The 14,885-nt window shown below is 36.8% G+C and overlaps 1 protein-coding gene across 1 annotated transcript; it reads right to left on the bottom strand.

Annotated features, from left to right (window-relative positions):
* Positions 1-13,486: 13,486 nt before the first annotated feature.
* Positions 13,487-14,462, bottom strand: LOC132903216 (uncharacterized). Its single transcript, XM_060950870.1, has one exon. It carries the CDS (start codon positions 14,460-14,462, stop codon positions 13,746-13,748), a length of 717 nt encoding a protein of 238 aa, XP_060806853.1. The 3' UTR covers positions 13,487-13,745.
* Positions 14,463-14,885: the final 423 nt, after the last annotated feature.

Raw genomic sequence — 14,885 nt, 5'->3', positions numbered from 1 at the left:
TGGCCATTCAGTCTTATCAAGACTGTTGTCTCTGTCTACCCCGCAAGGGATATAGACGTGACCATATGTATGTATATATTTTGTAAATCATCGAGAGTGCTATTCTAACATGAATAAAGATGGAAACAGGACAAAGTCAAATGGAAAAACTAGTGTTGTTAAAAACAAAGGGTGCATTCGTAAGATTTGTAACGAGAACACAAATATCGACTTGTTGTCATTAGATCATTAAAATTCTTCGTTTATTATTGCGCTAGATTTGTATAAGACCGCAAATGAAAACGTTATTTCGAATATTGATATGTGAAAACAAAAATATTACATATATAGCGTAAAGTACCCAATGTCCGACAGACCACCAATGTTCGACACATAAAAAGTAAAATAAAAAAATGGATATACTAATGTTGTGTATTTGAACGTAAACGAAGCATAGGTTATACACAAGGTTTATCCAGCTCTCATTGCAAGTGTCACTTTCTACATTCGGTTATTTTGATAAAAAATGGTGGAGCTTTAAATATCGACCGGCAGAAGTTTTTAACGGAAAGCCAGTTTTATTAGTGAAATCACTAAGGAGGTGAGTAAGGTTTATTGCTCATAATTTTTTCGGTTTAAAGCTACCATTTGAAAATTTTAGGCTGGGTGCACGATTAATGCACTGTTAAATATTGGGTGTCCATAAATAGAACATGTCGCGTGATTCTGTTTTTTCGCTGCTTTTTGACTGATAGTGTTGCGTGATTTTTTATTTTTGTGACTAGTGGCGTATATATGACGCCACAGTATCTTATTTTGTATATTTGGACGATTAAGAAAATACACACATTACCAGCTTCATATACACATACATAAACGCGTTCCTTGCTGAGCTATTCCAGTAAAAATGTCTTTGCTCGGAAATAATTTTCACTTGCGACCTTTTCCCCGAGCGGCGTTAAATTCCCGCAGCGTCCCATTTCCGTCTCATGCATGCATATTCAAGTTGCATGCATATGCAAGCGATCGTTTGATCTCGGAGTGGCCTCGATAGTGCTGTCGATATTTTTATTGTTAATTCCATAATTTCTTTGTTGTTTCATAACGAATTTATTTTTATAGGATTCCGTGCCGTGTGGTTCCCGGCACCAATAGAAAAAAGAATAGGACCACTCCATCTCTTTCATATGGATGTCGTAAAGGGCAACTAAGAGCAAGGCTTATAAACTTGAGATTATTTTCGTATATTTGGACGTCTTCATCCCTTACGGGGTAGACTGAGCCAACAGTCTTTAAAAGGCTGAAAGGCCACGTTCAGCTGTATGGCTTCATGATGAAATTGAGATTAAGATAGTGACAGGTTGCCAGCCTATCGCCTACAAGTGGAATCTAAAGTATATAAATATATTATATACGAGAGACACGGCGTCCGTAAATAGCCTATCCCTTAGTCGCCTTTTACGACATCAATAGGAAAGACATGGAGTGGTTTTTATTCTTAAAAAGCCGAAAACCATACGGCACTATTAACATTTATATAAACATATATATATCTTTATATATCTTTCCTAGACAAAGCAAACTCGTCCCTTCTCGATATTTTGGACGCGGTCCAGAAGAACATTAGCAATAATTCATTTACTTCCACTTTATGGTCGTATTTCTTGTATAGGTATTATATATTGTATATGTATGTTTCGGTCGTTATGATTGTTTATTTGTCATTAACGATTATTAGCGTCGGTGGTCGAGTCGGTAAAGTGGCCGGTTGAAATGCGTGATGCGCAGATAGGCACAGGTTCGAATCCCACCTCGGCCATGTACCAATGACTATTGTACATACATATATACATACGGTCACGTCTATGTCCCTTGCGGGGTAGACAGAGCCAACAGTCTTGAAAAGACTAAATGAGCACGTTCAGCTATTTGGCTTAATGATAGAATTGAGATTCAAATAGTGACAGGTTGCTAGCCCATCGCCTAAAAAAGAATCCCAAGTTTGTAATCCTATCCCTTAGTCGCCTTTTACGACATCCATGGGAAAGAAATGGAGTGGTCCTATTCTTTTTTGTATTGGTGCCGGGAACCACACGGCAACGACTATTGTCAAGGTTAAGTATTAGTTTGTATACTAACCGATGCTCTTACGGTGAGAGAAAACATCGTGAGGAAGCCTGCACATTCAGGCAGTAAGGTTACTCTGCAAAGGTTGCGGAGGTCACTCAGACAGGAGTCGATTCGTGTAAAAATCATTAATCTTTACTAATTTATCATACTGTTACATTGTGACGTGTGGCTCCCGGCACCAATAGAAAAAAGAATAGGACTACTCCATCTGTTTTCCATGGATGTCGTAAAAGGCGACTATGGGATTGGCTTATAAACTTGGGATTCTTCTTTTAGGCGATGGGCTAGCAACCTGTAACTATTTGAATCTCAATTCAATCATTAAGCCAAATAGCTGAACGTGGCCTTTCAGTCTTTTCAAGACTGTTGGCTCTGTCTACCCTGCAAGGGATATAGACGTGATGATATGTATGTATGTATGCTTTACTAATTTTATAAAGCTGAAGCGTTTGTTTGTTTGTGTGTTTGTTTGAGCGCGCTAATCTTAAGAACTACTGGTTCGAATTGAAAAAAATTTTTTATCATTTATCTAGGAAGGCTTTAGGCTATTTAATATCACACTGCAACTATTAGGAGCGAAGAAATAATGGAAAATGTGAAAAAAACGGGGAAAATTATTCCACCTTAAGGGCTTCAATGATGCCCAAAATTATTATTCCACGCGGACGGAGTCGCGGGCGCAGCTAAACAAAAGTGTGAAACATCAGTCTTATTTAATAAATCCATTGAAAGTTGAAACGCATCGAAAACTCTCCAATTCCCGTTAAAAATCCATTCAATTAACATCGAATATTTCAACATGCAAATCCCGCAATCCCGCACGCTGAACCCGTGAGAGAAACGGGAGCTGTGAAAACTCCGGCTATTGATAGGTTACTGTTAAAAAATCGTTTACCTTGAATTCATCGCTTTTGGTCGCATCCGTCGTGATGTATGCTCCATTTAAATTTTTTTTTAAGCATGTTTGAAATAATGGTGGTGTTATGTTAATTTTTAATTACTACTAGGACCTGTTAACTAATTGTTCGATGAAAAATTTGTTAATTTATACTTTTTTTTTTCTTTTTTTTTTAACAATTTCCACCTTTTGTTTATTGAGCCCTAAGCACCAGCTTTTATACTGTTGTTGTTCTTATCTGTGAAAATTTGAAGATACAATTTTATTGCGATTTTTTTTATTTTGCCCCCAAACCATTTCATATATCCTATGCCTAAATCAATTTCTAAGTGTAAGAATTGTAAAGGGATGAGAATTGTCATTCTCAAAAAAACATTTTAAAGGCCTATTTATCAATCAACTAACTATTTTTTTGTTTTTTTTTTATACAGAGTCTATCAACGAAAAACATATTCACACATAGTTGACCCCGGGCGCCGAAGTATAAAAACAGAAGGTGCAATTATTAAGATGCAAAAATAAATTTAACCCTATACTAATACTTCCGAAAAGTTTAACTTTATCCTAAAACAACCTTTCTATTCTCTCAATCAACAATTAAATATATATATATATATATATTTTTGTTCTCAACATGTAGTAGAGCCGCTTTCATGACAAACTTTCAATCTATATTTATGGATCCGCTGAAACCGTTCAAACGTTGGCTCAAGTGGGGTCCTCACACTTGTTCCGTCTCTTTCACACTCACCATTTGTTAGATAGTGACCTCCTTGTCTAGCATCCCATTGAAGGATATCGAATGTTCGATGCAACAGGTGTATTGGTTTCAGGAATAGGGCTGCGCCTACGATCGGTTTTGATAATTTTTTTTTTGGTAATGATTTAAAAAAGTTTTTAAATAATATACGTTATGATAGAGTGTTGTCTTTCGCGGACGAAGTTGCGGGCGGCCTGTAAGAGTAACAAAAGTACATCAATTCTTTTTTATGGGACATTTCAATATCACTTAATAAATGGTCATACCTTTTGGTTTCACAACATTGGTTGACGTAAGATAAGTTACTTAAAACTAACATTACTGCCGCTTCCGAAGCGTCAGTGCAGAAGAATTGGTGACAAACTACACTGCAGCATTTTCATTAATAACGTCGACTTCACAATTATCAAAACTTAGAATAGAAATGTTTAATATAGAAAATTTAAATGAATACACAAAATATTATTGCGATTCACATAAAATTATATATCAATTTCCAATCACGAGCCAACCCTATACAGTATTACCGTTTTTCAGGTGCCGGCCCGGCCCGTCCCGGGACCGTATCGGTTATCGTCGTCCGACATTTTAACGGGACAATTACAATGTCACTTTACGACCTTGTGTTTAACGGGGTTGACAGAGGATCGGACAAGTGATTTAGTATTAGTTCCAATCAATCAATATCATTTAATACATATACATACATACATATGATCACGTCTATATCCCTAGTGGGGTAGACAGAGCCACCAGTCTTGAAAAGACTGATAGGTTATGCTCAGCTGTTTGGCTTAGTGAAAGAATTGATATTCAAATAGTGACAAGTTGCTAGCCCATCGCCTTAAATAAGAATCCCAAGTTTTAAAGCCTATCCCTAAGTCGCCTCTTACGACATCCACGGTAAATGAGATGGAGTGATCCCTATTCTATTTTATATTGGTACCGGGAACCACACGGCATATTACTGACAAATTTCTTTTCTAATTCTAAGTTTGGATTTGCTGTTTAATATTCGGATATTTAACCATTGAGCCACTGACGCTCCAAGATCAATATCTCAAGAACAATGACAATTACATAAAACATAACATTATCTTTAACGTTTCACTTCTATAGAAAGCAGTCGTTGAGAATTATGGCAGATGAATGATGCAGGAACCGGTAATGTCTGGGGTTCGTTTTTCTGATGAGGAAACCTCAAATTTGTCAGTTGCTTTGAAGAACTTGTATGAGGGGATTGATGAATGGTCACGTCTATATCCCTTGCGGGGTAGACAGAGCCAACAGTCTTGAAAAGACTGGAAGGCCACGCTCCGCTATTTGGCTTAATGTTAGAATTGTGATTCAAATAGTGACAGATTGCTAGCCCATCGTCTAAAAAAGAATCCCAAGTTTGTAAGCCTATCCCTTAGTCGCCTTTTACGACATCCATGGGAAAGAGATGAAGTGGTCCCATTCTTTTTTGTATTGGTGTCGGGAACCACACGGCACACGGAACCATCATTGAAATAAAATATATGTTTTGTACATTTTTTACAATGTGGATAAACAAATGGCTATTACTGAACACATTTATGTCGACATCTTGATTTGGACAAGTTTGACGCTAGTATGGTATGACAAACTATTATTGTAAAGTTGAGACCTAAGAACATCACAATTTTTTTAATGTTTTATTTCACATTAGGACCAAGAAAACTAGGTTTGTATTAAATTTTACACTCACACATAATGGCGTCTATCTAAAGACTATAATATCCATACATACATACATACATAAAATCACGCCTCTTTCCTGGAGGGGTAGGCAGAGACTACATCTTTCCACTTGCCACGATCTCTGCATACCTCAGGTTTCGGGTACTCTTGACCTGACCCTTTACCAGGACGTCCTTAATTTGATCAAGATACGTTCGTCTAGGTGTTCCCACACCGACCTTTCTCTCCACACTCTCCTTGTATATCTGCTTAGTCAACCTGCTTTCACTCATCCCTCCATGCATATAATCTAAAAGTGACTGACTTATGTCTATACTTGAAATAAATTTTATATGGTGGTGATGGACTTAATGCCACAAGGCATTCTCTGCCAGTCGAACCTTTGGACCAAATTGAGATAGATGTACGGGTACGCTTTAAAATCTATAACTTTAATAAGAATAATGTGACCGCGCCTTTATTTAATTCATTGTTTCATGTAAGGTTAGGCGGTAATTTGAATTGTCATAAAAAATGAATGCCCCAGTTTTTATGCTTTCTTGCGAAACGGTATTTTATAATGCACTAGCTGTGCCCGCGACTTCGTCCGCGTAGAAAAGTTGTTATGGGCATCATTGAAGCCCTCAAGGATGAATAATTTTCCCCGGTTTTTTTTACTTTTTCCATTATTTCTTCGCTTCTAATAGTTGCAGCGTGATGTTATATAGCCTAAAGCCTTCCTCGATAAATGGTATATTCGACGCTTTATTAAATTATTAGTTTAGATGCACGATATTTGGTTATGTTAAAGCCGTGATGAAATTAGTAGAAAAAGCAGTAGTCCTATTCTAAAGTCTCGTAAACCACACGACATAGACACCTGTATACTAACACAGTTTTCCATCATTCCCTTTGTTCAAACTCGTCGTTTTGGATTATTCCTAACCTGACATGTCAGATGATTGATTCAATATGTACTTACATACTTCAACGAAACGCTAGATCACCGCGGACAAACATACATACGAACAGATCAAACTGAGAACCATTCATGTTTTTTTAATGTAAACAATGTCCGTGATTTAGATTTAAGAGATCTACATATATTCGTAAATTGACGTCCGGTGAAAATACCGCAGTGCAGTTTGTTCCGCCGCTTCTTCTACACATGCGCTTCGGAAGCGGTAGTAGTTTTATGTATTAAGTGATTTATGATTTAAGTGATGTGTAGTCAATAAGTGATACCTTGTATCCAATGTGCCGTGTGGTTCCCGGTAATACCGTGTGGTTCTCGGCACCAATACAAAAAAGAAGAGGACCACTCCAACTATTTCCCATTGATGTCGTAAAAGGCGACTAAGAGATAGGCTTACAAACTTGGGATTCTATTTTAGGCGATGGGCTAGCAGCCTATCACTGTTTGAATCTCAATTCTTTCTTTAAGCCAAATAGCTGAACGTAGCCATTCAGTCTTTTCAAGCCTGTTGGTTCTGTCTTACCCACAAGGGATATAGACGTGATGAATGTTGTATCCAATTTTGAATATAAATCTATTCTATTCTAACCACCTTATTGGAGGCGGTTTAAACCACACGTCATCAACACATCGATTATAATATAAATCGGCGAATTTAAATAACTCCACGACTAGGGAAATATGAGGAACGTCGTAAAAAGTAATAAAGGGGTTCATAAACTGCCGAATGCATTGTCAATATAAAATGTCGGGTATAAAATATATTTCCCGAAGTGAGAAGACGCCTGCCGCGCTGAATGTTCCCGTTGCAGAGCTAGAAACGGATAGACATGGCAGGAATTTTTTAATTATTTTGCCTATGTGTTTGTTTGTCTTGTCGTTAATCGGTAAATCGTTGTGCCATACTTGTTGCTCTGTCTAGCCCGTAAGGGATATAGACAAAACTTAATGTATGTATTCAAATTTAAAGTTATTATTCATTATTATGGTATATTTCAACCATAATTTAATAATTGTCATACCTTTTGGTTTCACTAAATTAGTTGACGTCAAATATATTACTTAAAACTAAGTTTATTGCCGCTTTTAAAGCGTCAGTGCAGAAGAAGCGGCAACAAACTGCACTGGAACATTTTCTTCAATAACATCAACTTCACAATTATCCAAACTTAGAATTGGAATAAAAATGTGGACGAGAGATTACATTGTTATGATGAATTGATTTAATTGAAATCTAATATTTTTTTTAAGTGCATCTTGAATTTCTTTAACATTTCGACCACCGTCGCACATTGAGGAGTGGGTTAATTAGTAATAAGAACATTATGTTTGTTCGGCATGATGATGGTTATTTTTGTCTTAAGTTATCTACCTTTATCATTATTATTATAACCCTCCACCACCAAGCTACGATGCCTGGGCTCCGCTTTACCGCATTTTTTTTTATGCCGCCTCTATAACATTCTCAACTCTATCGCCAGTAGAGTACAGGAAAAGGATATTGCAACACTCCCGATGGCTCAGTCGCGTCACGCTGTCCGTTTGATATGGCAGCCTCAAAGCTTTGTGCTCCCCTGAAAGATTGCTATACGTCACTGTTTTTAGAAATGGCCGCTGGCGGCAAGGCTGTGTAGCGATCGAATGAATGTACGAGTATGCAGTTTTTCATTCATTTATTCAAACTTACCTAATAGTAAATTATGCCGTGTGGTTCCCGGCACCAATACAAAAAAAAGAATAGGACCACTCCATCTATTTCCCATGGATGTCGTAAAAGGCGACTAAGGGATGGGCTTACCAATTGGGATTCTTTTTTTTTTGGCGATGGGCTAACAACCTGTCACTATTTGAATCTCAATTCTATCATTCAGCCAAATAGCTGAACGTGGCCCTGGGTCCTGAAACATTTCTGTGGAGGGTGCAACAGGAAACACGCAGAGATCTGAGAAAGAGATATAGTCACGTCTATATTCCATGCGGGTTAGACAGATCCAACAGTCTTGAAAAGACTGATTGGCCACGTTCAGCTATTTGGCTTAATGATAGAATCGAGATCCAAATAGTGACAGGTTGTTAGCCCATCGCCTAAAAGAAGAATCTCAAGTTTATAAGCCTATCCCTTAGTCGCATTTTACGACATCCATGGGAATGAGACGGAGTGGTCCTATTCTTTTTTTGTATTGGTGCCGGGAACCACACGGCACACTCGCAGGCAGAGTCGGGCATAACAGCTAGTATGACTATAAAATTTAACGACCCACTCCCCCCATATTAGAACATTCTAGAATTGAAACCTTATTGCGTGAAATATCGTATATGAATACAAATGATTGTGAATATGTCATAAATGCTGCTATCGGTTGATATATGTTTACAATATCGTCTAGATACGACGCACTTAGGGGATGAAAAGGGGTAAGAATCCACAGTTTCGTCTCTTTTATTTTGATTCTAAATCTTTGTTCCTTGTAGAGATTATGGCATAGGCTAGTGGCCTGAGTATTGTGTTATGAATTAGTGATTAGCAAAAACTATTATTTCTTAATAGGATAAGTAGGTACTGGAATATTAATTAAAAAGTTAATAAAAAAGACAAGCCCGTGCAGAACGTAAAAGTCAGTCAAGGGAAACGCTAATAAACAGTCTTTTCGAGTCTGGTGACTCTGTCTACCCCGTTAGGGATAAAAACCTTTATATATATTCTATTATCATCTATTGTCTTTATTGGACCAGGACATTTGAAAATAAAAGAAAATTAATTCAGAAATAATTATATAAAAAAAAACTATATAGGTACCTAAGTGTTTTTTTAACAAGTGCGTGAGTTTCCGTTTCCATTGATGTCGTAAAAGACGACTTTAAGGCTAGCTACTATTTGAATCTCAATTCTATAATTAAGCCAACCAACTGAACTTGTCCTATCACACTTATCAAGATCGCTGGGTCTGTCTACCCCGCAAGGGATATAGACGTGATCACTTGTATTAATGTAGGTTTGTATATAAATAAGTTATAAAATCTAAAATTGCAAATTCTTTGTCCGCTGTATAACCATATATTCACCATCAAGAACATACCAATTCTCAAACTACTTATCCGATAATTACGTGAAACTTTACGCATAATACTTTAAAAGCCCAATTATCATTACGACGGTAAGAATACGCCAAAACAACCCTTCAACTTCTTAGAACAATTCGTATACGACACAGCCGCTAATAACTGCCCCCCCCCCCCTAAGGGGGTGGGCCACCCTCTCAAATCTTCAGTGGATGGATGTTCTAATATTCAAATGGGATACGGAACTATTATTGTTGGAGCCACTGTCGATATGAATGCGGATTGACAGGATTTGATCGTTGTTTCATAATGACTACATACATACATACATATTTTATTTTATTTTATTTATTTTTTTTATTTTATTCAGAAAATATACAGTCTTAAATAATGATTTAATAACTATATGAGAGACTATTGACCATTTACATATTTTCACATGTAAAAATCTAAACAGCCTGTCAGCAAAACCATACTACATACGTAATTACTAGGACAAAAGGAACCAGAAAAAAAAAAAATAGATTCGACAAATAGATTTCAACCATTTGAGAGTCATTAAGCCACCGGACTAAACCAAGCCTTGGACATCCCATTTACAAACTGTCTCGGGCTGGAGTTGAACAGATCCAGCTCGGAGCCTACAGCTAGTTTATTCAGCTCTTTTGCTGATCTTATAAAGTAGCTATTTTGTCTATAGTTACTAGAACTGAAAGGTACGCTAAGAAACGATGGAATTCGCACTGTACGACTGGGTACTTTTAAATTGATTTTACTAAGTAAATTTGGAGTATCTACAGAACTCTGAGCTATTTTTACAAGAAATGATACATCTGCAATTTTTCTTCTTATTTGAAGAGGTAAGATATGATGTCTTTTACATATTGCATCATAGGTTGGATCATAACATTTTGCTTTAAACTGTAAGAACTTCAAGAATTTACACTGGACTGATTCAAGTCTGTCTATATAAACGTTATATAGAGGGTTCCAGATCTGAGAACAATACTCTAACGAGCTACGCACAAACGCACAGTAAAGAATTTTATAAATTTTTATGTTATTAAACTGCGAACAAGATCTTTTAACAAAACCTAGAAATTTAAGAGCCTTTTTAACAATATAATTAATATGTCTCTCGTAAGACATTTCAGAATCATGCATGACTCCTAGGTCTTTAACCTCCTTTACTTGATTCAAATTTTGATTTTTTAAAGTATAAACATTTAAAACTGGATTAAATTTTCTCGTGAACGATATGGTTAAGCACTTATCAACATTAAGATCAAGTTTATTAATGCGACAGTACTTATCAAATCTGTTAAGGTCCTCTTGAAGCAGTTGACAATCCGAAACATCATTAATACTTTTAAATATCTTCATATCGTCTGCGTACAATAAAAATTTTGAGTGAACAAAACATGAGCCAACATCATTAATAAAAATGTTAAAGAGTAAAGGTCCCAAAAGAGAACCCTGGGGTACACCTGATGGTACATGTCGCCATTCCGAGGAAAAACCATTAATCGCAACGGCCTGTGACCGATTTTCTATGTAGGATACGAACCAACGATAAAGATTGCCATGAATTCCTGCAAGGTAAAGTTTTTGTAATAGAATGTCATGGTCAATGCGGTCAAATGCCTTACTATAGTCAGTAAATACAGCATCTACTTGACCTCCGGCGTCCATATTGTGTGTAACAAAGTCAGTAAAAGTCAAAAGATTAGTAGTAGTTGATCGCTTCTTTAAAAAACCATGTTGCTCTTCCATGAATGTGTTGGAAAGTGCATGATAAACATCCGCATGAACCAATTTTTCAAGAACTTTAACAAATATGCATAATTTGGATATCGGTCTATAATTCTTTATATCATTTTTATTACCACTCTTGTGCACAGGTGTGATAAATGCACTTTTCCAAATTTCCGGGACAACACCTTCATTAATTGATCGCTGGAAGAGAATGCACAACGGGCAAACTAGACCATCCGCACATCCAATTATAAGCCTTGCGTCAATCCCGTCAGGTCCAGCACCCTTAAATTTATCGAGATCTTTTAAAAGTTTCAGAACAAGATCATAGTTTGTTTTAACGTCGCTAATAGTCGAGGAACTTGGCTCATCCGAGGCAGTATGCATAGCATGAGCATTCGGTCCGGTTTTATCAAGGAAATTGGACTGAAAGTAAGTAGCAAATAAGTTACAAATATCTTTTCCATTATGAACTGACTGACTTTCATACTGCAAAGAAGAAGGTAAGGAATGAAGACCAGACCTATTTGATTTAACAAATGACCAGAATAAATTAGGCTGATTAATAATATTATTTTCTGATTGAGCGATAAATTTATTATAACATTCTTGTTCCATTAATTTGGCCCTTTTTCGTAGAAGATTAAACGTTTCACGATCAGCGACATTACCATATGTCTTGAACTTTTTAAAAAATTTAAATTTTTCCTGTAACAGCTTCTTTAAGGGTGAAGAGTACCATGGCGGATATTGGCCTGGAGTAAACGTTTTCTGGGGGATATATTTATCTCTAAGACTGTATAAATGATTATAAAATGTATTGGTAGCTTCATCTAAAGTATTATTATATAAAGAGGCGTCCCAGTCAATGTCATTTAAAGAAGAACTAATAGCTGCGAAGTTAGCTTTATGATATAGATATTTCTGCCTAGTATTAGACTTAAGACCCTTAACACGAATGGAATTTAAAGTAACTTCCAAGGACTTGTGGTGCGGGTCTTCAGGTACTAACGAATGTTGAGAGTGTGATACATGTAGGTCATGATTAGATAATATGTAGTCCAAAATTCGATTATGTGTAGCATTCCTGTGAGAATTAAATTGATTGAGATTACATTCAGTTAACGTATCAAAAAATAACAATTGTGAATCACCATGTATTCCGCTAGGTTGATAAAATTTAATGTCACCCTGCCATTCGATATTACTCAAATTGAAATCCCCCATTATCAAAAATAAGTCATTCGGACACAAACTAAAAATATACGACAATTTTTCAGAAAAATTTGCAAGTTGTATGTTGAAAGAATTTCCCAAGTTTTCTTTACACAAGTATATTGTGCAAACGTGTAGTTTAACATCATTTTTGTTAAAAATGTTATTGTCTTTATTGTTGAGTGTTATCGTTATCCATAAATCCTCAGCCGACGAACGCCATTCCGGCCGCTCGACAGCTGATAGACCCCGATGTACTGCTAGCAGGACACCTCCTCCATAAAGCTCATTTGTCAATGCATAATTTCTATCCCGCCTGAATACTACATAACGGTCGTCGAATAGCTCACTATCGCTCAAGCCATCAAGTAGCCATGTCTCAGTCAACGAGATAATATCATAATTTGATAAAAGGAGGTTGCGTTTAAATATATGCGTTTTAGTACGTAGCCCTCGAGTATTTTGATAAGATGCTACTATATTCCGTGAATCCATATTATATCCCACACACTAATAAGACTACTGTGAACCTTTATACTAATATTAATATTAACAGTCCAATATTGTAAAATATTAGGATAAAAAATGCCAAACAATTCCAAGCCACAATGCAATACAAAAATTAATACCAATTCATCCTGCACAATATTTAAAGAATACTTTTCCAAAGGGTAATAGCATCTGGCGACTACGTTCAATAAAATAGCAATAAAAAATGTAAGTGGAAATATGTGTATGAAATAAACAAAGCTAATAATGTTATTGTTGTAACTACGGCAAGGTTTAGTAGCAAGTAAAAAATAAGAATGCAGGGTAACATAAAATAATGTTAACTTTCGAATAGCGCGAGAGATAGGCAAATAAAAAATTTAAGTTGAGTAAAGTGCGTGCGAGACTCGCCTTTAAATCATCGCTTAAGCGGTTGCTAATGCGGGAGAACTGCGTATCTCGAGAATGCATATAAAGTATACAAAGGCGTGGCGACAAGCTGGCTACGCCGCGACTACCGACGTATGATTCAAAGCGATAAAGTAAACAAAAGGTTCGGAATGTGCCAATGACTCTCAAATTAGGTAGAACTTTAACAACGTAATTTAAATATAACACAACATAATATATATGACGTATTACATAAAAAAGTAAATTAAATAGTGAAAAAACTTGCACACATAAATAACTCAAACTAATAACAATAGGTCTCTTTCCTTTCTTAAGGCATAAAATGGTATAAATGTAATATAGTGGTAAAAGTAATGAATTATTAAAGTAAGTTAAACTATTTTTGAAAGGTCCCCTTCGCTTCTTATAAAAAATATAGGCGACGTGTCTGACTTCCGGGCCATGATTTTTGAATGTTTCACCCAAATATAGCGGAAATCCTTCTCCCGGGCCATTGCCCTCGCTCTGCTTAATAGGATTTTGTTTTTCTGGGTGAGGTGATCATTCACGTAGAACTGTCCCATAGTAGAAAAGCCCAAGTTGTTGATTTTGAGCCTATCACTCTTCCGCGCTGATGCCACCAGATCTTCCTTTATATACCTATTATTAAAGGCGATGATAATTGGCTTTTCAGCATTGGGGACACGTGTGGGAATCCGAGCAATATAGCTTATGTCCTCCTTCTTAAAGTGGAAATTGCTCAACTCACCAACCTTCTGTGCTATATCAAATAAGTTTTCATTTTTCTTCAAAGGGATGCCACGAATTTCCACGTTATTGGCCCTTGCCAACTGGTCCCTCTCCTCTAACTCCTGTTTAAGCCTATTGATATCAGTCTGTAAAGTCGGGATCTCATTAACCATCTTCTCAACACCTGAGACACGGATCTCTATGGCCGAAAAAGCTGCGGTGAAGTCACCAATAGATTTATGAGCCCATTCAATAGAATTTTTAAGTTCTGTCATCTCCGACTTGATGGTTTTAACGTCCTCCACTAATGTCTTCAATGACCCGAGATCAAAAACAATCCGGTTTAACTGTTCCTGCATCTTATCCAATTGAGACGGAGCAGGGGATACAGGTGCCGGTGAAAGAGACCCAGCCTTGCAAGAGGGACAGCGCCAAGTATTTTTACGATCCCCTAGTCTTCTATACCCATTTTCGGTAATGCCGGCACACGCGAAATCATATACCCTATTGCAAACACTGCACACGGGGCCGTCCGTGTGTTTATTGTTGCAACTTGCACACGTAAACATTGCGATGATTGAGTATGAATATGTAGACCGAGAGCGCAACAAATTATTTAACTGACAAGCGTGTGTTCACTAACGGTGCCGCGGGGAGTATGATACGGTTACGACTATATCCCTTGCGGGGTAGACAGAGCCAACAGTCCTGAAAAGACACGTTCAGCTATTTGGCTTAATGATAGAATTAAGATTCAGAAAGTATTTGTAAGCCTATCCCTT

Source organism: Amyelois transitella, chromosome 22 (genome assembly GCF_032362555.1).
Source record: "Amyelois transitella isolate CPQ chromosome 22, ilAmyTran1.1, whole genome shotgun sequence".
In the NCBI taxonomy this organism is placed as follows: Eukaryota; Metazoa; Arthropoda; class Insecta; order Lepidoptera; family Pyralidae; genus Amyelois; species Amyelois transitella.
This window is presented reverse-complemented; position numbering and strand designations above follow the sequence as displayed.

Coding starts and splice junctions, on each gene's coding strand:
- LOC132903216 (XM_060950870.1), bottom strand. CDS start 14,462: ATGCAGGAACAGTTAAACCGGATTGTTTTTGATCTCGGGTCATTGAAG.